At 45.5% G+C, this 25,649-nt stretch overlaps 1 protein-coding gene across 2 annotated transcripts; it reads left to right on the forward strand.

Moving 5' to 3' along the window:
* Nucleotides 1-3,665: 3,665 nt before the first annotated feature.
* Nucleotides 3,666-25,377, forward strand: VPS37D (VPS37D subunit of ESCRT-I). Of its 2 annotated transcripts, none has more exons than XM_066598616.1 (4): nucleotides 3,666-3,987; nucleotides 10,656-10,845; nucleotides 22,600-22,682; nucleotides 23,144-25,377. In XM_066598616.1, the coding sequence occupies exons 1-4, from the start codon at nucleotides 3,730-3,732 to the stop codon at nucleotides 23,924-23,926; spliced, it is 1,314 nt and encodes a 437-aa protein (XP_066454713.1). In that variant the 5' UTR covers nucleotides 3,666-3,729; the 3' UTR covers nucleotides 23,927-25,377. The 2 variants fall into 2 exon arrangements, with proteins under 2 accessions (XP_066454713.1, XP_066454714.1); XM_066598617.1 differs by having other exon boundaries at nucleotides 10,656-10,827.
* The last annotated feature ends 272 nt before the right edge of the window (nucleotides 25,378-25,649 follow it).

The raw sequence follows: 25,649 nt of genomic DNA on the forward strand, positions 1-25,649 counted from the left end.
AACTTCTTCCCCTTCATCGTTCAAAGTCTTTTTTTTGATTCCCCATTCTTTTTCAGAGTGCCGATGCACATGAAAACGCCCCCCATGTGCAATGTATTTAGTATGGACAGCACTTCATGCAAAGCCTATACAAATGTATGGGGCTCATGCTACGTGGTACGCAGAGAAATAGAGCATGCTGCGATCTATTTCTTGGATACGCAGTGTCCACACACTGCTGCCGATCCCATTGAAAGCACTGCTTTCTGCCAAGCCCCGCAGTATGATTATCGGGGAAGGGCTTGAAATATAAGCCCTTCCCCCATAATCATCAATAAGTGTTAAAAAAAAATTACTCACCTCTCGGGGCGCTCAGACACGTCCTCCGGCTGGCTCCCCTGGACTGCTGTTAAGCTCTTTCAGCAGGCGGGGATTTAAAAATCCCCGCCTCCTGAAAGGGCTGTGCTGATTGGCTGAGGGCTCAGCCAATAGCAGCTAGTGCTTAGTTATTAGCTGAGCGCTCAGCCAATGACACATAGCCCTTAGCTATTCATTCATGAATAGCTAAGATATTGCTAGCTAGGGGGGTTTCTCTTTCTGCCATTATACAATGGTGCCATCTGCTGGCTACAGCCAGTACTGCGGTATGGGACATGCTGGAGAGGCCCCCGACAACAGAGCGCCAGTAATATACAGTAAGAATACCCTGCCGGATGTCTTCCAACATCGAAGCTGTACAGTCTTCAATCAGAATTGCTTCAGATGTCAAACAGTGGATTGGAAAGGGTTAAGGGGATCTCCATGCAAATTTGTTCGCAAGTCGAAGTATACACACCTACGTAACTTTAAACGAGGCGGCTTTTGATCAACCAGCGACTATTTTTTAGGTGAGCTGAGATTAAATGACTAGTGACTAGTAAGCAAATTATCACTCGTCACTCTATTGGTGGCCGTGTTTACATTAGGCGACCATCGTTTCAAATACGCTGTGAAAGAATTAGCCAATCCGTGCCGATGAGATTTTTTTGAATCTTGTCCGCATGGCTTGTACTGTAAATGCTGGGGAATTTCCTCAAAAAAAATCCGCTGTGGAAAATTTTGCGTGCGCTTGATTGCAGTGTATTTGTGGAATGAACAATGCTGTATTGTGCGCGCATCAACATAAGCGCTGCGAAATAAGTTGGCGCTATACAAATAAAGAATATTATTATTTTACTGTACTTTTGCGCCCACAAGGCATGTTCATGTGCGCGTGGCAAACAAAGACGCACCAATTAAAATGGCTAATTAGTAGAGATGAGCGAGCATACTCGCTAAGGGCAATTGCTCGAGCGAGCATTGCCCTTAGCGAGTACCTGCCCGCTCGAGAGAAAAGGTTCGGCTGCCGGTGGCGGGCAGGAAAGAGCGGGGAGGAACAGAGGGGAGATCTCTCTCTCCCTCTCCCCCTCCTGCTGACTGCCGCAACTCACCGCTCCCCCGCGCCGGCACCCGAACCTTTTCTCTCAAGCGGGCAGGTACTCGCTAAGGGCAATTGCCCTTAGCGAGTATGCTCGCTCATCTCTACTAATTAGTCTAATGAGATCCAGATCTGTTCTTTTCCCTGTGTTTCGCGCATCATCTTGCGTTTGGGCGCACATTTGCTTATCACCATCGACTTCTATGAGGATTTTCGGTGCGCAAACCTACATGAAAGTAGAGCTTGCAGCGACCAAAATGTGCGGAAAAAAATAGACGCACGTGAGCGAACCCATTGCAATCAATGTGTTATTCACTGCGCATGGTGAGCGCAAATTTTGCGTGTGCAAATGCGCGTGCAAATACGCCCATGTGAAGGGGGGCAAAAGGTGCCTTTAGGCCTCACACTTCAGTATTTGGTCAGTATTTTGCATCTCTCTCTCCTTGCAGGCTCCTTCACACAGTTGTACGCGCATTCGTACATGCCTCAGCGCTGCGTTTTTGCAGCACGAACTATGCTTTTTCGCGTGCCGATTGGCATATTTTACTGTACTTCTTCCCCCAGCGAGACGTTCATTTGTGTACGGCAAACAAGACGCACCGCTTGAAATGGCTTATTTGTTCCAGATGTGTTTTCCTTCCAGCGGAATTATGCAGCGTATCACGCATCTCCTTGCGTGTAGATTTGCGCACTCCTATTGACTTGAGCATGCTGCGTTTTTGATGCACGGGCGAAATGTGCGCACAAAATACAGAGATATGAACGACCCCTTCATAATCAATGGGTTTTATTCTCCGTGTATTGCGCACGCACAAATATGCCTGTGTAAAGCCGCCATAAGGCCAATCGCATACGAACGTATGTAAAAACGCTGCGTTTCTGCGCATTTTTACTGCGTATGATGTCACAACTTTTCACCCTCCCAGTGGAATAGCAACTTGCGTAAAAACCACAGTAAAACGCAGTATTAGGCCTCACGTTCCTGGCCGTATTGGTAAACCCTGCGATTTCGGGTCTGCAGCCATAGACTGCGTATAGCTGCAAGTGTACTGCGCATGCCGCATATCACGCACGGTCATGCGCGGTGTGACTCTTTTTATTTTTAAAGTCCCCGCTGTTTCATAGTGGGTTTGCATATGAAAACGCAGCAGTACGCAATATATTGCGCGTGAGCAACACTGCCTACACCAATGTATATGCTCGCGCTGCGTGGTGCGATCTATTTCTCGTGCGTATCAACACGCACATGTGCATCGATCAATGAAAGTTCATTAACTTTCATTGACGCCATTCACCTCGTATCATGCAGCGGAATACGCGGTGAAGAAACAGTCGTCGGCATGAGCTCTTATGCATGCGTGTTTCTTATGCACCCCATTCATTTCAATGGGCGATTTATGTGCAAAATATGCGCTAAAAAGATGAAAGTAGACATGCTGCGTGTGATTTCGTGTGCGTATATGTGGCCCGAAAAAAACGCTAGTGTGAGAAGTCCCATTGATCTACATGGAGGTTTAATGCCACCTATTTCACTCCCGAGAGATATGCTCGTAATATGCAGAAAAAAACGCTTGTGTGACAGCGGCCTTATGCCAACTACGCCATTTTCTCCGGTGGCGAAAATGCCTGAAACAAACAGAAACCTGCTAAAATGCAGCTTGCCGTTTTGGTTTCCGTAATAGAGCCATTTCCGCCATTTCAGACGGGAACCTGAGCGCTACATGAATGCGCCATATTTCCTAGTGATGTTTTCCTCTCATTTCGCCTAATTCCGGTATATTATACATTAAATCGCGCCCATTCTTTCTCGGCGTTGCGCCTTATATTCCGGTTTATTTTTTCGCACTGTTGTCCCTAACCAGACGTGACCTGAGGAGCGGCGCGACTAACGTCCCCTCAGCGGCCACCATATGAGCCTCCACAAGTGACCTGCACACAATCCCTGTCAGCCCTGGGAACAATGGACGACTGAGGGGAATCCCTCACATCCCTTCCCGCTAAAAGTTACTGGCTGTGTAATGCCTGGAAACTCCCCGGCAGCAGCGCCCCTCAGCACATGAGGTGACACGCAGGAAGGTGTAGTAAGACGTGTATATATATATATCTCTGTACAGGGCCGGGGTATATTTAGCTCTGTGTATAGGCAGACACAGCTCCAGGCGGCAGCTAATACACTGCGAGCTGGACACATAGAGAAGGCTACGGGCGCCCTCTGGTGGCCGCTCCGGGTATTGCGCCCCCCGCTGCAGACTGCGGGGACCGCGGGATTGAGAGTGGACCCGGAGCCCGGCAGCATGAACCCGGGGAGCCGCTCCCATCCGTCCCCGGAGCACGAGAGCGCCAAGCCGGGGGTCACCCGCCCCCATCTGTCCTCGGAACCAGGCAGCTCGAAACCCGCCGCCCGTACTGATCCTTCCCCGGAGGCCGGCAGCAGCAGCGGCGGCGGCGGCTCCAGCCCATCCGACCGATTTGGGGTGCTGAGCACCGAGCAGCTCCGGCAGCTGCTGCAGGACGAGGGAAAACTGCAGCGCATCGTCCGCCTGAGCGAGCAGGTAGTGGGGCTGCTGTGTGCAGACAGCTGTTTATGTGTCTATATGTGTGCTGCTATGTCCATACATCACCTGAGACATGGAGCAGCTGCAGACTCTGCCTGTTGAGCCACCCATCATAAAGCCCTGGCACCCTCTAGACTGGCATGCAGACCCCCTTCTATACCCTACAGCTGGGCAGCAGCATGTATCAATGGAGCTGCTCCCCTCCCTGATCATCTCCAGCTCTTCTATAGGGGCTTGCACCTGCTTGGGTATATAGATGACATTTTTTTTTGGGTGCCTTGCTCAGAGTCCAGTGCTCCTCCATCTATAGGCCCCTGTGCAGGAATGATTACCTGCAATCACTGCATTTTCATTGTTACCATCCTCATCCTCATCAGACATTGTTGCCTTTATTCCTGCACATCTGCACACAGCCATTGACTTGTTTGTAAATAAAGCCAGCCATTGCCTGGGTGTAAAGATGGGCAAGATAAGGAGGAGACAGATGGAGTTTTTCTATTGAGGATGTGCCATGCATGCCCTATTCTTGCCAGGGCCTATATCCCTGACATCTCCTCAAGATGAGGGACTATCCACACCTTGTCTACGTGCAGCTTCCTGCAGCATCACTCTCCTATATGTATACATGCATTCAGCGGCCGATGTGTTTACACAAAGCCAGAAGAAGGATCCGGCGGGATCGTGCCAACACTTGTATCCCAACAGTCCGTGTTTAGATGTATGGGCAGAGATTGTAGCAACACAGACTAGGCCTGTACCACCCACATATTCCCCAAGCCTGTAGCTCCAGTATGATGTGCACAGAACCTGTAGCGTTCTTTGTGATGCTGCATCCACAGAGGCCTCCGTGGAAATATATATGTGCACCTGCTACACACACGTATACAATGCACGGCACTGCTTGTGACATTACAGGCCCGCCGATGGGGACATGCTTTGTATCGGGGAGCTAAGCTCTCAGGCTGGCTATTCTTTACGTCTCCCTCCCCTTACATCTTTTTCCTTTGTTCCCTTTTCTCTCCTCCTCGTTTTTTTTTGTCATCCGTGTTCCTTCTCTTCTCAGTGATACATGTTGGTTGACACACAACTCTCTTACACTTCACTTGCGTCTTCATTATGGGGCTTTTCTGGCTATGGCTTTGTCTCTTTCATTCAAGTCTATCAGTGTGTCTTCTGTTCTTTCTGCTGTGGCCACAGACATGACAATAATCATTGACGACAGGTGACCATAAAGGCGACCAGTTCCTGAGCCAGGGAAGTTTGGCACAAAGTATGTTTGACAAGTGTGTGATGTACAAGTTGATACATTGTTTCATATTGATAAACATTGTTGCAGCCAATCACAGATACTTACTGGAAGAGAAACATGTTTACAAGAAACAACATCAAGAAATGTTTTGCCTGGCCCTTTACCAGCGCCCATCCCCGGGGTGAGAATGCTTATTAGATTGGGGATCCAAACTTTTTTGGCCATGACTGTGCAAAAGTTTTAGGCAGGTGTGGGAAGATGCTGCAAAGTACGAATGCTTTCAAAAACAGAAGGGTTCATCGTTTTTGCCAATTAACAAAAGGGAAATCTAAATTTGGTGTGACCACCCTTTGCCTTCAAAACAACATCAATTCTTCTAGTATACTTGCACCCTGTTTTCGGAGGAGCTCAGCAGTGAGGTTGCTACAGACATCTTGGAGAACTAAGCACAGATCTTCTGTGGATGTAGACTTGCTCAAATCCTTCTCTCTTCATATAATCTCAGACAGACTGGATGATGATATCAGGGCTCTGTGGTGCCAGATCATCACTTCCAGGACTCCTTGTTCCTCCTGTAGATAGTTGTTAATGACATTGGCTGGATGTTTGGGGTCATTATCCTAATACATTTGGAGCCAATCTGATGCCTTCATTTTTGGAAAATGTTTTACTTTGCAGCATTTTTTCCACAACTGCCTAAAACGTTTGCATAGTCCTGTACTCCTTAAAGGGATTGTACAAAGGTGAAAACTTATTCTCTATCCACAGGATAGGGGATAACTTGCTGATTGGTGGTGGGGTGGTGGGGGGGGGGTCTCACCATTGAGTCCCTTGATGATCTTGAGAATGGGGGTCCAATTTTCCGCATCTTCCTCACTGCAGGGTTACTGCACCCCTGACAGTGAGGAGGACACTGAGTGGAGCGCTGGTCGCGCAAGTGGGCTGGTACTCCATCTACTTTCAGTGGGACTGTGGAGATACCCAAGTGGCACCTGCTCAGGTATTTTCATCAACCCCATTGAAATGAATGGAGCATCAATCGTCCATGCTCAGCCAGTCACATTCTGAAAAGAAGTGACCCCCATAGTGACCGACACAGTGGGACATGGGAGTCCCGTTCTCGAGATTGGCAAGGGTCTCAGCAGTGAGACCCCCTCCAATCAGCAAGTTATACCCTATCCTGTGGATAAGACCCGGCACCCCCATTCTCAGAATTAGCAGGGGTCTCAGTGGTAAGACCCCCACGATCAGCAAGTTATCCTCAATCCTGTGGATAGGACACGGCACCCCCATTCTCAGAATTAGCAGGGGTCTCAGTGGTAAGACCCCCACCATTAGCAAGTTATCCTCAATCCTGTGGATAGGACCCGGCACCCCCATTCTCAGAATTAGCAGGGGTCTCAGTGGTAAGACCCCCACCATTAGCAAGTTATCCTCAATCCTGTGGATAGGACCCGGGACCCCCATTCTCGGGATCGGCAGTGGTATCCTGTGGACAGAGGCTAACTTGTAATCATTATACAACACGTTCAAGTGAATGCTTCCTGGACTATGAGCTCATACATAACTTGCGTTGGAAGGTAACAGACAAGGTCCTTGTTTGCATTTTTCATAGTATGTAAATCTGCAAATGATCTAAACTGAGGAAAACTCTAATGACAAATTAATAATCATTTTATCAGTCCGTCACCCTCTGACCTAAATCCTAAAAAAACCCAAAAATGGATAGTGACAGATTCTGTAGAAAATAGTGATTATGATTAAACTGCGTGAAGACAACTAATGCACTTCATCGTAGTGCGGTAGAAAAGTATAGATCACCAGTCACAGTTCTGTCGTAATCGGTTATGTATAGAATAAACTTCAAGTGTCATTATATATATATATATAAATAAAATACCCTGTTTACCTAAAAATAAGACAGGGTCTTACAATTAATTTTTGCTCCAAAAGATTTTTCTTTTTTACATGTATAGCTGTCTGGACACTATTTAAATTGACTTTTTTATTAACTGTAACTAGGGCTTCTTTTTGGAGTAGGGCTTATATTTCAAGCATCCTCAAAAATCCTAAACAATTCATTTTAGAGCTTATTTTCAGGGTAGGTCTTATATTTAGGGAAATGTATGGAGGTGGAGCTGATCCTTTCACTACTTTATGAGGAAATCCAAAGTTTTATTAGGATACCAAGTGTCATGGCTCGCCAGCTGTTGTGACAGAGGATCTGGACCAGGGTGACGTCAGGGCGTGAGCCTCACAGTGGTGCATGCTCATTGTCATTTCGGTGCTGGACACCGGCGGGGACACTTCTCTGCCAGAACATGGATAGATTGGTCTTCTGAGAGGTGTCTATCCCAGCCGGCCAATCAGTATTAGTTTGTACTCCTTTATTCTAGCTCCTCCTCTCAGAGGACTCTCAGCCTGAAGGTGTTTCTGGTCAAGTTGGTGGCTTGTTGTCCAGTTCCTCTTGTCAGTTCAGATAGGTCTGTTTGGTTTTTTACGTTATCTGGGGAGGTGTTACATTTATCTCCTGTACATTTGTGGTTCATATACTGAGTTAGCATTTTATTTTTGCCACTTTCCCTGTCACCATTTAGGGAGAGTCAGGGTTGCCCCAGGTTCCTGACGTAGGGTCGCCCTTATCAAGACGAGTGCTCAACTTATAATGAACAGGGACCGAAATTATTATGTGTAACCCTAGCCTGAGTCTACATCTGCAGGTGATGAGTATTGTAGACCTCAAACTAAGACAAAACAAAAGCCATCCATGTGAATCTAGGGCCAACATTTTGGTGGTCTGCAATAAGACCTTGTAAGGACATCATTGGAAACCAACCCAAAAACTGCAAACCTATGGACCCATTGGCTACATGGCGCCTGAGGCTTGTCCATGTGTGCCTCAAAGAGACAGGATTATTGTAGTAATTAACATGTACAAAGGAAAATACAGGCTTATGAGATTTGCAGCACATCGATGGAACAAGGTGCATAACGTAAAGGAGTATTCCAGCCAAGGACTTTTATAGTGTATCTATAATGTACAGTAAGTAGAGGCACATTACTCGAGCGAGTAGTACCTTAGCCGAGTATCTCCCCGCTTGTCTCTAAAGATTCGGGGGCCGGCGCCGGTGGCAGGTGAGTTGCGGCAGGGTGCGGGGGGGGGGGGGGGGGGGGGAGAGGGAGAGAGAGATCTCCCCTCCGTTCCTCCCTGCTAACCCCCGCCGCTCCCCGCCCTCCGCCCCCCCCCCCCCCAATCTTTAGAGACGAGCGGGGAGATACTCGGCTAAGGCACTACTCGCTCGAGTAATGTGCCTTAGCGAGTATACTCGCTCATCTCTAACAGTAAGCCATATGTTAGTACTAACCATAGAGACGTTGTGGAGAGCAGAGCACTCCTATGAGCGTCCGTATTCCTTTCACTTTAGTTATGGAAGCTGAGGGTATGTTGCTATTGACTAGACTTAGAAAGTTTGTAATTAATTAAAAGTCAGCCATTCATGGGAAGATTTGCCGCAGGCTTCAATAGCTTTCTGATTTTCTACCGTACAATGGTCCTTGAAGGAACATACATGAAAAGATAAGAAATACTTCACCCACCTGTTACATGTATTGTTTATGTGCATTGCTGTGCATGTCATTTCTCATCTGATGGCTTATGATTGTGGTGTCTTTCTGTAATGACCAAGATAAATTTGAAGTAGGTTTTATACTTTTTCAGACCCGTAGAAAGAATGTCTAATAGTTGGAACTAATTGTTTCTGCACCAGAACCTTTGACATGTCATATGTTGAGCTTAATGTGGAAACAACTGGATCAATCAAACTTCGGCCTCATGTCCACGGGTGGATCGGATTCCGCATGCAGATTCCCGCAGCCGAAACCATTGCGGATGTAATGTAGATCATCCGCAACCGCACCTCTCAGCCTTTTCCCTACTTCCCTAATTAATCTTAACCTTCAAATCTGCAGTGCATCTGCAATTGTATTTGCAGATGAACTGCGGATCGTCCGCACCCATTGATTTCCATCTGCACGGAATCGGCACTGAATTGGAGCATGCTGCGATTTGTTTTCCGCAACAAACGGTTCTCAAATTAAATCTGCCTGCTTAAATTCAGTTGCGGATGCCAATGCTTCCCTTTAGGCACTTTGAATTGTGGATCTTCCGCGCGGGTGACCCATGCGGATTCTGCAAATCAAATCCACCTGTGGACATTGGGCCTTAAAAGGGTGTTCCTATCTTGGACATTTATGGCATATCCACAGGATATGTCATAAGCATCTGATAGAGGCAAGTCTCACCTACGGGACCCGCACCTATTGCCAGAATAGGGGTCCACCAACTCTGTACAACCCATCGGAATTACAACAACAGCCGGACTGGCTGTTCTACGCTGTTAATAACCAAAGTCATAAGTAGGATTTCTTCTCAAGAGCATTGTTGCCCTAGACCTCTATCTAAACAGCCTTCCAAGGTAGACTGCGGCTTCTTACAACCACCCATCCTACTCTTGGTACCCAGGGCACATGTGCCACCAGACATCACCTAGCTATGCTTCCTTGGCTTGCATATAACAAGCTTTTATAATAGTTCTAAAGATTTTGTGGGAGGTCAAATGCTTAAAGGGGTTGTCCAGGACTTTTACTGTTGATGACCTATTCTCAATAGTTGCTTGGCATGATCTGGTAATTGAGATTCCTGTCAATCAGCTGCTCACTGGGCTGCTGTCAGTGCAAACAGTGCTGAAAGCAGATAGCACTGCCTGTATTGCAGTGGCCCAGATTGGTACTATAGCCGTAGCTCCCATTGAATTCAATGCAATACCACCCCAGGCCGTTGCAATGTTGACAGCTATATAGGGGGTTGGACCAGATGACCCTGGAGGTCCCTTCTAACTCTACCATTCTATGATCAATTTCCACTGCTGTCCGCCCTGAAAGTGGGTCCAGCCTACAGCTGATCGTTGGGCCTCCTGAACGACGGACCTGGTGTTGATCAAGTATGGATGACCCACCCTGGGATAGGTCATCAATAGTAAAAGTCCCTGGGAACCTCTTTAAATATTAGCATTTATAATGTGTCTTCAGTTCAGGTGGATGAATGTAAAATCACCATTTTCAAAACTACTTATGATTCAAGAAAGCAATTGTTGCAACATTGAAACATTGAGGTTGCAGGTTTACCGATACCAATGGATAATGTACAACCCTAGTCTAAACATTATTGCTAATGAGCTTTATAAAGTAGGATTGCAAATTATAGGGACACCATGGGCAGTAAGACCCAGATGGAAGTTGTATGTTTGTCTTGGTCACAGATACCCACCATGCTCCTCAAGAATATAGTCAGATCTGTGTATAATTTTGCACTCCCATGTTCTGTGTCTGTTACCATATCTCTGTCTTCCTTTCTTAGGTGCAGTCTCTCCAAGAGGAAAGAAAAACCTCTTTGGCCTCTAACTTTGAGCTTGCTCAGAAAAACTTGTCCCTTCGCCCACGTCTGGAGACGGGAAAAGCCAACCTGGCAATTAAGTACCAGCTGTTGCGCGAGACGTGTGCATCTTGTCGTGGGAAACTACGAAAAATCCGTGAGTGCCGTTCTCTCAGTGAGTCCTTGTGCCAGACCCATCTGCCAAATATAATGATTTCCCTCATGAACTAATGATGATATTCATTTCTTCCAATACATCAAACATTCCAAAGAAGGTCAAAATCTCAGTTTTATTGTTATTTCCACTGATTATCTGCATATCGGAAATGTGTAGGCAATTTCTCGAAGGGGGAAACTTTTCAGTTTTGTTTGGGTAAATTCAGTAAGTTTGGGGTTCCTGACTGAGCTAAAAATGATCTCCTCCAGTTCTTCTAGTTCTGCTTGTAATTTTTTGCCCATATGAATAGGAATCCTGACCATAATACGTCTAATCTGGTGCATTATCCTGTCCATATCTGCCAGTGTAGTTGCTGAGGACAACTACAAGTACTTTCTTGTTGGGATCCACCACTTTGTACACCTGCAAATTTTTGATAGTTGCAGCACTGGCTTCTTATCACTATGGACTATGGATATCCTCACCCATCAAGAGGATCCAAGGCCGGCACTTCGGATTCTGCAGCAGATCCACACAGGGATTAATCCCATTGTCCTTCAGTAGGGCTAATCCGCTGCTTTGGATGAGCGCGCTCCTTCTTCTCTTGGATTCTTTTTTTATAGGGTGGCATAAAATGCCCCGTTCACTTACTTGAAGGCAAAATATTAGTGAATTTCTTGAGGATTTGGGTATTGAATCCACATTTAAATCCTCATCAGATCTTGAACGTGTGAACATACCCTTACAGCTTCCTTGGAGTGTATCCGAGATGGTGATGGTTTAGACTAATATGCAGGAATATCAAGGCAGCTTGTATATTTTTGGCCGGGTTTTATGGTAACTTTGGCAGTTGAAGGGAAACCGAAGTATTGCTTCCCAAAACCAAAAGAATGCAAATCTATACAATGACTTTGTCATGGCTGTAAATAGTTGTAGCCGATTGCCACTTTTATGTGACTCTTGTCCTCCATAGAAGACAGTAGAAGTTAGTACTTCATGTGGTTGTTTGAAATCCCATTGACTTTAAAGAATAACCAAGCTCCTATAAAGGAGGAAGATGACAATTAGTCTCAGGCTAGATGCGCACTAGCCGTAAATGTAAGTTGCTGTCTCTCATCGGACACAAGTCCATGTGCGGTTCGATTTGCGTTGAGGCAGCACATTGACATGCATTTGCATGTCTTGTTTCTCGCTCATGATACGGTCAGGAATAGGACATGCAATGAGTTTTTTTGGTCTGCATCAAAAACATCAATGTGCATGACCTCATGGGCTATGATGAGGCCCTATGCGCGGCCCCAAATACTCTACTTGTGGGGATGGGCCTTAATTTAAGATACCTAACACCATGGCAATCGCACTTACTCAACCTTTATACCGATATAAAACATAGACCAAATTAATGAGGCATGACCAAAAAATGTACCTAAATATTGGGGTTGAGTATTATAAAAATGCACATTATTTTTTTCTATCCATTCTTGTTAAAAGGGTTGTCCAGGTGAGATGCGATATTTTAAAACTGCATCCAAATCTGTTAAAGCAATGAAAGTTGCAGTACTTATATCCCCCACGATCCAGCGCTGCAGCCCTGCGTTCCTCCCATTGTTTGGGATAGGCTACCACCTGACTGCTGCAGCCAATCAGAGGCTGCAGCAATCCTATCCTGTTCTAGCATCACTGCTCAAATGCTGGGACCATGATGCCAGGAGAAGATCGGGAAGATCGCAGCGCTGGATTGCTGTGGATGAGGATGGGCGAGCACCCCTGCTTTTATCATTTTAACAGATTGGGATCCAGTTTTACAAGATCGCATCACACCCGGACAACCCCTTTAAGAATATTCATTCTAGCACATAAATGCATTACCTTGGGGATGAGGTGTATGTGGAGTTTACTGCAGGACTTGGGAATAGTGACATCATTTCAGTAGCTTACTTTATATTCTAGTGAACATTTAACCCTTTCCAATCCACTGTCTTACGTCTGAAGACATTCTGATTGAAGGCTGTACAGCTCCGATGTCGGAAGACGCCCGGCAGGGTATTCTTACTGTAGATTACTGGTCGATCTGTTGCCGGGGGGCCTCTCCAGCATGTCCCATACTACAGTACTGGCTCTAGCCAGCAGATGGCACCATTGTATAATGGCAGAAAGAGAAAACCCCTTAGGAAACCCTGAATCCAAAATTGGATTGCAAAGGGTTAGAGTTTAGTGTAACTTGGATGAAGAGGTTATGCTCATTGTAGTAGACTATAAACTTACTGTTTATTCTGCATTAGGTTATTCTAGTGGCTAAAAGGCATGTTATTGTAAGATGAATTACGTAGTGAACTGAAATTTAAGTAGACTAAGAGGAGTGACTCTCACTCCGAAGTACTTGGACCCGATATGTAGTACATGGTTGCCCATTCGTTTAAACGGGTGCTGTGTAACATTACTAAATGTCAGGCTGGATGAAACTTTCCCTGACATTTATGACTCGCAGCGATCAGCTGATTCTAAGGACGATGTTTTTAGAGAGGGGGCTTATCTTGATGGTACAACTTTTTTATTGTGCCGTGTTATGATAATAGTGATTTAACTATTAACATTGCTGTTGATCAGTATGTACATGGATCCAAAATCATTGGTTCTGATTGATGGAAATTTGTTGGGCTTTTTGATAATGTCGGGCTGCTTTTACAGGGTTTTCTGGGACTTTTAAAAATGTCCTAACGGTAGGGAAAGATATAAAATAACAAACTTTGTAATACTCACCCCTTAGCTGTCCCAGTGGTACGATGCAGCTGCTCTGGTCTCTGCAGCGCCAGTCCTGGAAGCTCCTACAGAGGTTCGTCATTCACATGACCACTGTAGCCAGTCACTGGGATCCGTGGTCATATGTCGTACATGACAGTATTACTGCTGAGGTCTGTGATTGGCTGCAGTGGTCATGTGGATCAATTATATATCGATTATGGTTCTGATTTGTATAACCTAGCAAGAATCTGATCAAAAATCGTTCCGTGTAAAAGGGCCCAAACACTGGGTGGTTCAGGGGAAGATCTTCTTGTTGGTGGAGAGCACACACATGACATAACAATGTCCTTGACACTGCCATAAACATAGGGGCGGTTGGCTGAATGGGACGCTATTTCTGTGGTGGTGGGCACCACTTATTTTGGGAAACCAATAGGACTTCTCTCGAGCTGCACCCATTCTGTGGAACTCGCTGCCCTGGACCTTCAGATTTGATCCTAGCAAGCTGGAAAAACCATTTTTCTAAATAAGATATATTAGGTGTATTTACGCTGGCGAATGCAATATCGATTTGAGGAACTTGGATCGATATCGTGCTCGTAAACATGCGATTTACAAGCGATTGCAATACGTTTTGTGCGAAAAACGAATTGTACCACTGCACATGTGATTTTCATGCGTGTTTCTCACATGCTTGAAAATCGCATGTTGGTTCCATAAGGGGTGTGATGCAATTTTTTTTTTCTTGCATGCAGCCATAGGAATGAATGGGCAGTATCACTCAAAAGTAATACACGCTGCGATTTCTCTATATTGGACTGTCAGTCCGAGAGAACTATTGCCCATATGTATAACCCACAAAATAATGGGTTATTTTCTCATGCATGTTCTGTCCATATCTGAATCGGAAGGAACTTGCATGAGAAACTCGTCCGAGTAAATACAGCTGTAGCCTAGTTTCACACAGCCAAGCGTGAAAAACCTCTCCCATCACTTCAGTACAGTTGCGATTCTCCGGCGCAGCTGAAAGACGCGCCGTTGAACCAGCAAGTGTTTTCCATTGCTTTCAGTGGCAAACGTCACATTGCACTCACGTGCACATCACAGGCCGTATGATGTTTTTTCCGACCCATTGAAAACAATGGGCAATGCTTTCCGAGGAAACACCCAAAGATAGTACATGTCGTGATTTTTTTTTTTCCCGCACTGCAGAAATTGCTCATGTATATAATAATAATCTTTATTTATATAGCGCCAATATATTCCGCAGCGCTTACAAAACAGGGTGAACAGATACAAAAAACAAAGATACAAAAACCACGGTTACATATAGTAATTGATTGATGGAAACAATAGGGGTGAGGGTCCTGCTCCAACGAGCTTACATACTACAAGTAATGGGGTGATACAGAAGGTAAAGGGGCTGGAGATGTGCACGGTATGGCGAGGTGGAGATTGTAGGATGCTATATTCCTAGACAGTGGTCAGACTTAAGCCGTATGGTGGCTGAATTAGTATGACTGCAGGGGGTGGTTGATTGCGACTAGCAGGGATTGCAGTCTGTAGGACAGGGAGCATGTTATCAGGTGGAGTAACAAGGGTTTGGTTTAGGGAATATGGTATGCCCCCCTGAGGAGGTGTGTTTTTAGAGCACACCTGAATTTGTGTGCGTCAGGAATAGCCCGGATAGTTTTGGGTAGCGCGTTCAAGAGGACTGGTGCTGCTCTGGAGAAGTCTTGGAGGCAGGAGAGAGAGGTTCAAATTAAAGGGGCACTTAATCTGATTTCATTAGCGGAGCGGAGGGCGTGGGCTGGGTGGTGGATTGAGATGAGGAAAGCACTGTAGGGCAGGCTGTGAAATGGAGAGCTTTATGGATGAAGGTATTGAGTTTGAACTGAATTCTGTATTTGACGGGCAGCCAGTGGAGTGACTGGCACAGGGCAGAAGCGTCCGAGTAGTGGCTGGACAGGAAGATGAGCCTGGCTGCAGCATTCAGGATGGGTTGGAGAGGGGAGAGTCTGATGCGGGGGAGGCCGATCAGCAACGAGTTGCAATAATCGAGGCGAGAGTGGATGAGGGCAACAGTGAGCGTTTTTAACGCGTCCACAGTGAGAAAAGAGCAGATTCTTGCGATGCAGGTGACGTGTTCAGGTGAGAGATTGGATATAGGGGTTAAAGGACAGATCGGGGTCGGATATAACCCCAAGGCAGTGGGCGTGCTGTCTGGGAGTTATGGTGGTGCCACACATTTTGATGGAGATGTCAAGATGAGGTCGGTTAGTGAAGGGCGGAAATACCAGTACGTCAGTTTTTGAGTGGTTCAGTTTTATGAGTTTTAAGAGAGCATAGTGTTAGAGACAGCGGACAGACAGTCGGTGGCGTTCTGGAGGAATATTGCTATGATGTCACGGGAAGAGGTGTATAGCTGGGTGTCATCAGCGTAAGGGTGGTATTAAAGGCCAAATCTGATGGTTTGTCCAATAGAGGCTGTGTAGATGGAGAAGAGGAGGGGAACAAGGACCGAGCCCTGGGGGACCCCAACAGCAAGGGGAAGAGGAGGGGAAGTAGAGCCAGCAAAGGAGACACTGAGTGAGCCGTCAGCTAGGTAGAACCGGGAGAGCACAGTGTTCTTTAGTCCAATGGAGCGAAGGATATTGAGGAGGAGTTTATGGTCAACAGTGTCAAATGCAGAGAGATTTAGGAGGATCAGTAGGGAGTATTCGCCCCTCGATTTGGCCGTCAGGAGGTCGTTTGACACTTTTGTAAGGGCGGTTTCTGTCTAGTCTAGGGGGTGGAAGCCGGACTGCAGGGGGTCAAGAAGAGAGTTTTCTGATAGATAGCTTATAAGGCAGGAGTAAAGCAGGCATTCTAGTAGTTTGGAGATGAAGGGGAGATTGGAGATGGGTCATAGTTGGCAGCATTGGTTGAGTCAAGAGTCGGTTTCTTTAGCAGTGGGGATATGATAGCATGTTTGAAAGAGGTGGGATAAATGCCAGAGAGAGGTTGAATATAGTGGTGAGATGGGAGATAACCACCGGGAAGAGGGATCGGAGGAGGTGTGAGGGGAGAGGGTCCTAGCACAGGTGGTGGATCAAGCAGAGGAGAGCAATCTGGAAACTTCTTTCTCTGTCGTTGTTCTGAGTACAGACAGTGATCAGGAGCTATATGATCCCATCCAAAAGAATGGGGTTCATATTCGTGCAAGATTTGTGCGTCTCGCATCGCACAAGTCTGTCACAATTTTCACAGCATCTTCAGAGAGACAAATCTTAAGTAACTGCATGAATATATATATATATATATATAAAACTAATAATTGTTGTACTTATTCATGGCCTAAGGCATCCAACATATAGAATATGTCATCATTTCATGAGTGGTGGGGGAAATGCAATAAAAGGTACTGTAAAACGGCTCCATTCCAGTTTGTTGTGCAGCGAATGGATAGGAACACCACTGTGCAAATGTAGCATTTGACTAGTGCGGCTCCTTCTCTGGAGGATTTCTGGTGGTCCCGGCAATCAGAGTCCCACCCATCAGTAAGTGAAAGAATATTATTGCTATCACTAGGGGAAGTTCTGACTGGTAATTCATGTAATACATAAATGGGTCAAGTCTGTTAGAACTTTTCTGGTTAAGAGGAATAGGAAGATCCCAGTAAGGGGTCGACCTATTATGATGCCTATATGCCTAATAGGGTGTATGGGTAAGCCTTGTCTTGATGAGACAATCCCATTAGTAACAGGTTGCACCTTTAGAAGAAACTATAGTCACAAATGTTTCCTATGTGCAACCTTCACACCCATGTTCTATATGAGGGCCAATCATTAGACAGAAATTGTCACAACAAATTTTGTAAAAGAACAATACGAAATAGTTAAAGGGAACAACTAATGAAATTAGAAAAAAATAAGTCTTGAAAGTTTTAGAAAGCCAAGGTTAAGAAGATTCGGGGACTGTATCTACCCACAGTGAGGAGTTTTATTTGTAAAAGGAGAAGTATTTCATGATGACCATCACCATTAGTTTCAGAAAGTTGTTGCCCCAGTTTGGATAACCCCTTTTAAGAGGTATTCCGTGACTTTCATTATTGGTGACCTATCCGCCTTTCGGGATCTTGACAATGAGCTGATTGCCTAACCCGCTGTGAGTGTGGCGGGCCAGACGTCTTCATCGGTGATCACTGCCGGAAGTGTAATAGCTGGCTTCGCTCCCATTGAAATCAATGGAAGTAATGTCTCCCATTACACTTCCGGCTCTGACTGCATTGAGTAGCAACTAACACAAGCTGGTCAGGGTAGCCGCAGTGCGGTACCGGAGGAGCAAGCAGACACATGGTTGTAGAACAGTGCTGAGGTCAGGACAGGAAGAATTATTGCATATTGCTATAACAGATAGATATAACATGGTCCAAAAACACGCTGAGGTCAGGAGAAGATGGGAAAGCTGACTAGAACAAGCACAGGTCAAATCAGGAATCCGTCAGATCCAGTGCACACCATTACATACCAAAATTAACTAATTGCTCCGGTATCTGCCAGCAAGGGAGGGTGCCCTCAATAGCCATGGGCTTGTCCAGATTGGCCAGGGATGGAAAAGCTGGGTAATCCGCGCTGTCCGTTTAATAGTTTGGTCAGACGCATGCTGCACCCTAAGGGGATGAGGAAACTGGCAGGAGATGCAGCGTCTGCTGCAGACAACACGGGGGACACGGCGCTGATCATGACCAACGGATGTAACAAAATTAGAGTAAAAGCACAATCAGTGGTAGACGGCATAGCTCCAAAGTTATGCTACAGTTCACCGATGTTAAAGGAAGTCTGTCAGCTACATTTGCCCTTTGAACCTAATGAGCTGGTATATACAAGCTTGCACAACAAACCCAACGTTACATTTACGGCAAAGTGTCTCCTCCGCGAAGATATCAGCGAATAGCCATCTCCCATATTATATGGTAATGACCCCCCGACCATCTAATGGGTGGTCCTCCCCTGCGAGTAGACCGACTCTCTTCCAGCATGATGTGACGGCTAAGTCACAGCGCTTGTGTCCGATCACACCGCGCGGCGCAGGCAGGGTGGAGCGCAACAAGGGGCTGAAAGAGAGCCCTTTGCTGACAGACATCCTTTAGGGCTCTCTTACACAGGCGTGTTACCGCATGCGTATCACCCGCACGGGGAGCACGACGCAGTATGCAATGCATTGCGTACTGGTGCTTTCTGACAATCCCCTATACACTATATTGGCATGTATGTGCATGTATGCGCGTGTAATACGTGCCAAGATAGTGCATGTTGCACGCACATTCCACGTAGGGCACCGTTGAAACTAATGTACAGAGTGTAAATCCTGCGCATGTAGTACGCGGTGAATGGAGTCAATGAAGGTCAATGGACTTTCATTGATCCATGCAGACTGACGTGTAGATACTGCGTATCGATACGCAAGATAAATACATCGCAGCGTGTTCTATGTGGCGTGAGCCATATATATTTGTATGCGCTGCGTATGGGCACCGTTTGCTCTGAAACAGAGCGGGGAATTTAAAAAAGTAATTAAAAAGATAAATATTACACGCGCAATGCGATACGCAGTCTCTAACGGCAGAGCATATGGATAGAAAATGGGTAAAACGTTGCGGGGAGACATTTAAAACATCTTTATCAGTAGCTTTAACCCCTTTAATGTCATAGGACATAGGATTACATCCTGCCTGGCTAGTACTTAACACTACAGATCACAAACTAACAACCTGTGGATGGCATGGGTTCAGAAGTTGAGCCCATGGCATCCTGCAATAGGAGCCGGCTGTCATTAACAGCTGACCCCCCACTGCAACAGCAGGGATCGTGTTCTCACCTATCCCCACTATTAAAACCTTACATTAATGTAGATCGTGGCATGTAAAGGGTTCACAGAGGGTTCCTTTATGCCATCGTCGTCCCATGTAATCGCTATTGTAAGCAATAATGCATTGCAGTACATAAGTATTGATTTGATCAGAGCGATCAAAACTTTTCTGGTTCAAGTCCCCTACTACAGGGACATAAAAAATCTACAAAAAAGTAAAAAAAAAAAAAAACACGTAAAAAGATAGTAATAAAGAGGAAGCTTTTTTGTCCACTTTCCTCTCTTAATATAGAAAAACAAAACATATATATTTGGTATCAACCTGTACAATAAACTGAACACACTATTTTTCCTGCACAGCAAAAAAACAAGCCGTAACAGGGCTCTGTCTATGGAGAAATATAAAAGTTATAGGACTTAGACTGCAGCAATGCAAAAAAATGTAATTTCCAAACAAAAGCGTTTTTATTGGGCAAAAGTTGAAAAAGCTAAAAAAAGAATATATATAATTTTGGTATCGTCATAGTGATGCCAACATGCAGAAAAAATGTATCATGTAATTGGTGCTCTATGAGTAATGCTGTAAAAAATCTAAGCGGCTGAAAATAAAATGGTACCAATAAAAATTACAGTTTGCCACGCAAAACCAAGTCCTCATATGGCCTAGTTGGCAGAAAAATAAAAAAGTAATGGCTTTTGGGAAGTGGAGATAAAAATCCCCCAAGGAGTATGGCATCCTTAGGGCCAAAATAGGCCATGTCATTCAATACAAGTTGTGATTTTTTTCCTTATACTTGTTTGCATATAATCAGTGAATCTAATTCAAATCAAGTAACATTTATTCACCCACAAATAACACTAGGTAAATACTGTTTCCTCGAAAATGAGACTCTGTCTTAGAGGCACTAGGTCTTATTTTTGGGGGATGTCTTATAATACCTACCTAGCAAACGCAGTCCGGGTCCTCCCGCTGGTCTCTGTAGCTCCGGCGTGCTTGCTTCAGTCCTCGGCTACAGACAGAAGATCGTTTCCTGGTTATTGGATTCATAAATCTTGCCTCCAGGAAGCGATGGCTCTGATTGGCTGAGCAGCGCTCGAAGAACCAATCACAGCCATCACGTTGTGGAGGCTGGATTTGTGAATTGGCTGAGCCGCAGCACTGAATAGCCAATTCATTTATCCCGCCTTATCAATGCAATGGCTGTGATTGACTGAGCAGAGCTGGAGAACCAATCAATGCAGCGCCTGATGAACCAATCACAGCCATTGCATTGGTTCATCGAGTGCTGCATTGATTGCCTAAGTAGCGCTCAAGAACCAGTCACAGCCATTACTTTCTGGAGGTGGGATTTATGAATCCCATAACCAGGAAGCGATCTTCTGCTGGTAGCTGAAGACTGAAGCAAGTGTGCTGGAGCTCCGGAGAGCAGCGGGAGGACCTGGACTTTGCCTGCTAGCTAATGTATTGCTTTTTTTTTTTTTAAGTAATCTTGCTAGGGCTTATTTTCAGGGTAGGGCTTATATTTTAATCCTCCCCGAAAAATCAGGGTAGGGCTTTTTTTTTTAGGTAGATCCTATTTTTGGGGAAACATAGTAGTTAATAAAAAAGTTTTTTTTGTTCTCTGGAATGAATGTAACGCTAGTTTTTTGTTGCCTAGATCACGTGTAATTGGTAATAGTGCTTTTATTGAGTCCTAACTATGGTTTTGTACCAACTGACCCGGTATTTTACCTGGCTGTGTTATTTACAGGACACAATCAGACAAACCAGGTATACGCATTAGTTTTCCCATCGCCTTGTGAGGTTGCAAATATATACTTGCAACATGTCAAGGCCTTTAGAAAACCTGCATCTCTTACAACCTCTTGATGCCATGGGAAACCCAATGCACATCCTTTGTTTTGTCTGATTGTCTCCTGTAAACCGCAGAAAGTATACTTCAGGTTTCCAGGCAGCTCTGGACTTGCAAAAACAAACAGATGCATGTGCCGTGTGCAATGACACATTTCTTCACAATGTGCAATGACTGGGTGTGATGTGTACAGTGACACAGTATGCTGCATAGGATATAGGGCCAGCTAAAACATCAGTTCATTTGGTACAAAACCAAAGATCAGACTCAATTAAAGCATATTACCTGTATCTTTTGACCTAGGCAACACAAAACCAGTGTTAACCCTTTTACTCCAGTGTCAGCCCTCATCTGAGATTAAGATTTCCTTGCATAGCTCTGATGTTGGACGAGGGCCAACACATTTTTAACAGTATGCAGGACAGAGGCTGTTCTGCATATGTATGTTACAGTATGCAGGACAGAGCTCCCATGTCTGAGGCTGTTCTGCGTATGTATGTTACACTATACAGAACAGGGCTTCGATGTCGGGTGGAGCGCTGTCCTGTATACTGTAACATACATATGCACAACAGCCTCAGACATCGGAGCTCTGTCCTGTAAACTGTAACACACATATGTAGAATAGTCTCCAACATCGAAGCTCTGTCCTGCATACTGTTAGAAACATGTGTTAGCCTTCGCCCGACATTGGAACTATGCAGGGAAATAGTCCCAATCGGATGAGGTCCCAACACTGGATTGGAAAGGGTTCATTATTAGAGATGAGCGAGTATACTCGCTAAGGCACTACTCGCTCGAGTAATGTGCTTTAGCCGAGTATCTCCCCGCTCGTCCATAAAGATTCGGGGGCCGCCGCAGCTGACAGGTGAGTTGCGGCGGGGAGCGGGGCAGAGCGGGCGGGAGAGAGGGAGAGAGAGATCTCCCCTCCGTTCCTCCCTGCTCTTCCCCGCAGCTCCCCGCCCCGCGGCGGCACCCGAATCTTTCGGGACAAGCGGGGAGATACTCGGCTAAGGCACATTACTCGAGCGAGTGGTGCCTTAGCGAGTATACTCGCTCATCCCTATTCATCTAAAAAAAATTGCTGATAAAATCATCATGACTCATGTTGAGTAATTCCAAGGAATCCGCAATGCGCTTTCCCACCGAAAATAAATACGAGACGGGGAGCGTGCGGGTGGCAGGGAAATTGGATTTGAAAGGGTTAAAATTTCCAGGAACAATTCTTTTTTTTTCCCCTTTTGTTGCCTAGTGTTGTCAGCATCAAGCCACATGACTTGTTACGGGTTGTTACAAAGGAACTAATTATATGTTTGTCTTTTTGTAGAGTGCCTCTTGCAGGAATGTAATCCACATGTTGCACTCAGCCACCTGCAGGAGGAGCTGCAGAGCACCGAGGCAGAATGTGAGGTCAGTGTGCGTTGATGATTCCCACATGCCAAGCTCAGATTCTCCAAAAGCAGTATTAATAATGTGAACTTTGTACAAATTCTGCAGTGTTTTTGTCCATTTGTCATGTAAATGCATTATGAGCACAACTGTTCTGCTACCGTTTAATGTGTAAGAAAGTCTCATTTGTGGGGACTGACAAAGAGTTATCCTTATTAAACTTGTTTTCAGTGAAATAAAAGCTAATCTGAACCTCGGCCCGTTGAACATCTACATCTAACGCAATCTTTTTCTCTCTTTCTCTAACCTTTTCCCCCTCTTGGTTCATCTTCCACATATTCATTATTACTCCCCCTTTGTTTCTGTCATTGTGTCTCACACCATTGCTCTGCAATCTCTGCTGGCTGAATTGAATCCATTACACTGTCATGTTCTTACCGTGCATGTCTTTACATCTGTGACATCTCCCAACCCCACGCCAGGCCCTCTCTCAGCTGTTCCTGGAGGGCTCCCTCCCTCTCCTTGTTTTCCTGGATTCTTACCACTTGCTACGGGCTCAATGTCACATCCGCAGGATCCAGAATGAGAAGCTGCTGGAGCTTCTGGGAGAGACTCTTGAACAGGACACAACCCCCCAAAACCAAGAACTGCCTCCTGACCGGGAATTGCCCCCTCAACCACCCACCAAACTACCCTCTGACCAGAACCTGGCCCCAAAACTTCAGGAACTTCCCCCACAATCCAGAAAACTGCCCCTTAAGCAGGCCTTGCCTGTCCCTCAATCCACCAAAATGCCCCCGAACCGGGATTCTCGTGATGTGGCTCCTGGGGGCAAACAGCCTTCTCGACCTCGAGAACTGCCCATCCAAACCAGCAAAATGCCCCCTGAAAGGAAACTGCCTTCCAATCCCAAGGAGAAACCCCACAATCCCAGAGATCAAACCCCTCAGGCCAGTGCTCAACCAATCCCATCCCCTGCTGCTCCTTCACAGATGCCCCCTGCTGTATTCCGCCTGCCTCCTCTGCCATGTGGAATGGCACCTGCATTGTTGATCCCCGCGGAGGTGCTGTCTCCTTTTCAGGGTCCGTCTGCCCAGTCCCCAGGATGTGTCCCACCTCTGGGGCGCAGCAACGGTCAACAACAGCAGCCACCACGGGCTCCTCTGCGATTCATTGCTCGAATCTACTTCCTGAGCACTCGGCACCTAAGGGTGCTGTCCAGAGCCCAGCGGCAGCAGCAGCAGCAACACCCTCCGAAGCGATAAGTGAGGAGCTGCAGGTGGACAAGGGAGTGGGGCAATTTATGGGACGGGGGACAGGGTAGTTGTCTGTGAGTCTGCGTATGACTGTGTGGGTCTTTCTGCAGACATTGTTTCTTGGTCCGGGCAGGATGTTTGGTTCTTTTCAATCTGTGAATGGAGCGTGGATGTGTAGGCTGGTTCCAAGTGAGCTTCTTGGATGATTGAGGACTTGCGTGAATGCGATGTGTACTCAGTACTTCCCCCCTTCTGGTTGTTTTACTATCCGTTCATAAATGCAGCGTGGTTGCGCAGAGTCGCTGTGTATGCTACGCCTGTCGGTGGCCTCGGAGTGGATGTGCAAGGGTTAAACAGTGCGCGTGCTGTCTGCATTAAGAGAAGGTGCTGCATACACGTGCGTATGTTGTACAGTTCAGCGTGTGTCCGGATAGAGCGTGGCTGCTGTATGTGGATAAATATTACATTTGTTCTCATTTATTCAAGTGGTTATGATTGCTATTTATATAAAAGTGGCCCTGAAATATAGAGAGCTTGAGGGCCACACAAAAAATGAATTTATAGATTGGGTTATTCCGGTTATTAACAAATAGACTGAAAGTTATTGTGCATCCTTAACAAGTGCCCTCTCTCTGTAAGGTTTCCTGCGGAGAATGTAATCAAGAATCGTGGCACAATTGTGTCTATACATGACTGAGACTCCACCTGGTGGCCAATTTAGGTCACTGCAGATACTAAAGCAGTAGTAAGCTGAAGATTAATGCTGTAAGAATGCTTTATAATGTGATTCTTTTTACAGCAGGTTTCTGAAATTATATTGCATAATAGTTGCAAAAAAAAATACTGTATTTTTTATTTATTTATGTTTATAATTGTCAGTGATATTGTGGTTTGTTGCACCTTTTTTATGCATAATGTCTACCCTAGCTGTGTCTATCGAACATGGCGGTGGAATACCGGATGTTCTTTAGCTATACAGAATTTCCCCTTTTCCAAATGCTTCTTGTAGGTCATGAGTTTGCATATCCTTTTGATTTCATTTATTTGGGGAGTCATTGACTCACAAGACCAGGTGTTAACCTTTTTCGTATTAGTTTGGAACTAATACCACCCAAAATCTGAAATGTTACTATCGTTTGTTTGAGATAAAACCAAGCTACCCTGAGAGTTTTCCAATGATTGATTGGTGCAGGGATCTCTTGCTGATTCAACTTTCTACCATTGGAGGGGATCGGGGGAGGGGCATTGACAACATTGATGTTAGTCTGCAAAAAGTCCCATTTTACTAGAAGAAGGACCGGATGGATTATTATACCATTGGACCAAAGATAAGCAACGTCTATTTTTTTTTCTTTTGTTAGAAAACGACATTGTTCATAATCACAATAAATGGTTACATTTTGTGCACTGAAAACATATCAACCAATGTGAGTGATGAGTTAATTTAATAGTGCAATTCTCAATAGATTTATTTAGTATTCAGAAATATGCTGGGATCATACAGATCTTTAATTACTATTAGCAACTTTTTATATTAAATGCTATTTCCTCTCCTGTTCTTTCTTGTTGATGCCGTTCATTTAATAGATAGCCATCGGTTATGTATTTAAAGGGGTATTCCGCTTTTAACAACTACATGTTATTTTTTGGGTATCATGAAAACTGATACAGTTTTCCATTGAACTGCATTTATTCCTCGGAGCTTGCCAGGATCTCTGCTTGCAGTATCAGC

The sequence above is a fragment of the Eleutherodactylus coqui genome, chromosome 4, assembly GCF_035609145.1.
Source record: "Eleutherodactylus coqui strain aEleCoq1 chromosome 4, aEleCoq1.hap1, whole genome shotgun sequence".
NCBI classification, from domain to species: domain Eukaryota; kingdom Metazoa; phylum Chordata; class Amphibia; order Anura; family Eleutherodactylidae; genus Eleutherodactylus; species Eleutherodactylus coqui.